General features: G+C 43.9%; 1 protein-coding gene across 1 annotated transcript in view; it reads right to left on the bottom strand.

Moving 5' to 3' along the window:
- The window catches only part of LOC134058701 (disco-interacting protein 2 homolog C-like), an 82255-nt gene that overhangs the window by 14738 nt on the left and 65017 nt on the right, over positions 1–2500 (bottom strand). The window contains exons 29-30 of the mRNA XM_062515649.1: positions 796–905; positions 397–527 (exon numbers count right to left, since the gene is read on the bottom strand). Of these exons, the coding sequence (XP_062371633.1) occupies positions 397–527; positions 796–905 (241 nt within the window). The remainder of the gene's footprint in view (positions 1–396; positions 528–795; positions 906–2500) is intronic.

The raw sequence follows: 2500 nt of genomic DNA, 5'->3' as shown, positions 1-2500 counted from the left end.
CACATCCCTCCTCACACAATACTACCAATGTGTTTAACCGCACACGCACGCACGCACGCACGCACGCACACACACACACACACACACACACACACACACACACACACACACACACACACTCACACACACCTACCTGCAGAGACACCAGAGCACGAAGCCCAGGCCGCAGTAGGGGTCCAGACACACACACACACACACACACACACACACATACACACACACACACACACACACCTGCAGAGACACCAGAGCACGAAGCCCAGGCCGCAGTAGGGGTCCAGACACACACACACACACACACACACACCTACCTGCAGAGGCACCAGAGCACGAAGCCCAGGCCGCAGTAGGGGTCCAGACACACACACACACACACACACACACACACACACCTACCTGCAGAGACACCAGAGCACGAAGCCCAGGCCGCAGTAGGGGTCCAGACACACAGCCACCTCGCGGGACGGGTAGAGCTCACACTGCAGCTTCACCGAGCGACACAACACACTCACCGCCCAGTGGGACATCTGAAACACACACACACACACACATACACACACACATTAGGCATCATTAAAACTAAATGTGTTGCTTTATGTAAGAGTAAATGAGTGAATGTGTGTGTGTGTGTGTGTGTGTGTGTGTGTGTGTGTGTGTGTGTGTGTGTGTGTGTGTGTGTGTGTGTGTGAGTAAGTTTGTGTGTGTGTATGTGCGTATGTGTGTGTGTGTGTGTGTATATGTGTGTGTGTGTGAGTAAGTGTGTGTGTGTGTGTGTGTGTGTGCATGTGTGTGTACCTTGACTCCAGCCAGCATGCCTGTAGTGGACACACTGAAGTCCAGATAGGCGAGTGTGTCTGGGTCAGACGTCTTACACAGAAGAGGACAGCGCTTCTTCGGGAGGTCATCTAATCACACACACACACACACACACACACACACACACACACATTAATAACATAAATAACTACAGACTTCACACATTGCACACATTTCCCATGAACACAGTAAAACAGATGTGCGCATGTTCTTGTCAATCCTCTCTCCCACACACACACACACACACTCACTCACTCACTCACTCACTCACTCACTCACTCACTAAGCACAGGCAGGATGGACAAGAGAAGCATAGTGAAGGCCTGTTCTACCCACTGCAACCTAATGACCCGGTAACACTTTACATTACAGCTCGCTAATAAGGTGGTAATTGTATGGTAATTTCTATGTAATTTCATGGTAATAATCCCTTGTTACCACTTGTTACAAGTAATTTACATGCAGTTTCTAGTGCAATTACTCTGCAGTTTCTAGGTTATAGCAATGCAAACAGCATTAATTAAGGTGGTAATTTCTATGGTATTTTCTATGTAATTTCATGGTAATAATATTTTGTAGCCCCTTATTACTATCATTTCTATGCAATTTCCAGTGCAATTACTCTGCAGTTTCTAAGTAATAGTGATGCAAACAGCTTTCATTTTAAGTTTAATAAAATGGTAATGATTTAAAATGAATCTAGTTCTTGAAATGATAGTCCAGGATTTACGTATTGTTTTTGTTTAATTACCTGAAAAACAAGGAGGTAATTTCCAGGAAAATACACAGCATCAGGGCCGTAAAATACACTATCACTTATTTCCACTCAGTTACTTAGTTATTACCATCTCTGATCTGAAACAGGTTACCGTGTACTGACATTCAACACACAACCACATGTTGAGCACAACCTTAACTTTGTTCTGCAAAAAAACATTGTTTTCACACATTTAACATGTTCTGCAATAATGAAACAACATAATCAAATTCTGAAACAGTAGGCTAAATATTTTATTTGCAGTGTACCCTAAACCTACCAAAACATTCATAAAGGTACAGAGGTGACGTGTTTGTTACAGATGAAAATATTATAATATTTCGTTGACTTCTTTGGGTCAGAAGCTCCTCTCGGAATAACGAAGTCGTCCTTCTCAAAATTATGACAGCAGACACGGTAATCCATCACTTTAGCATTTCGATTGAGGTGTCAATGTCCACATTCAAAACAATAAGCCACCGGAGACCGACCGTATCGCAATGACAGTTGATGAAAACTTGCTGGATTGTAAACTTTTAATTTTTGTTTCGCTGCTGGGAAAGGAACAGACACGAACCACTCTGTCTTCCTTGTCCTCTTTCTTCTGTCTGTAGCATATCTCACCAGAGAAAAGACGGGCTCTGATCTCACTGTCTCTTCCGGCAATAGTTCCCGTGCGTGCTTCCGTGTGAAAACTCGCGTGACATTTCTGTGCTTCAGATAGAGTTGCAGTCTCGAACGATTTCTAAGTGTGTACAGACTATTCCAAAGTTTACAGACTGACTGGTGCTTTGCTTTATGTGTAGGCACCTCGAGTTAGCTGCTGACGAGGTTTTGCGCTGTTTTGAGCAATGTTAGTGGTTTAATTTTGAAAGTGTAGCCTATGGCTTTATGCCACTGTTAGCGATTTTGGGCTGTAGCTCATGC

The sequence above is a fragment of the Sardina pilchardus genome, chromosome 2 (assembly GCF_963854185.1).
Source record: "Sardina pilchardus chromosome 2, fSarPil1.1, whole genome shotgun sequence".
NCBI lineage: Eukaryota > Metazoa > Chordata > Actinopteri > Clupeiformes > Clupeidae > Sardina > Sardina pilchardus.
Note: the sequence above shows the minus strand (reverse complement) of the source record. Positions and strands in the feature narration are given on the sequence as shown.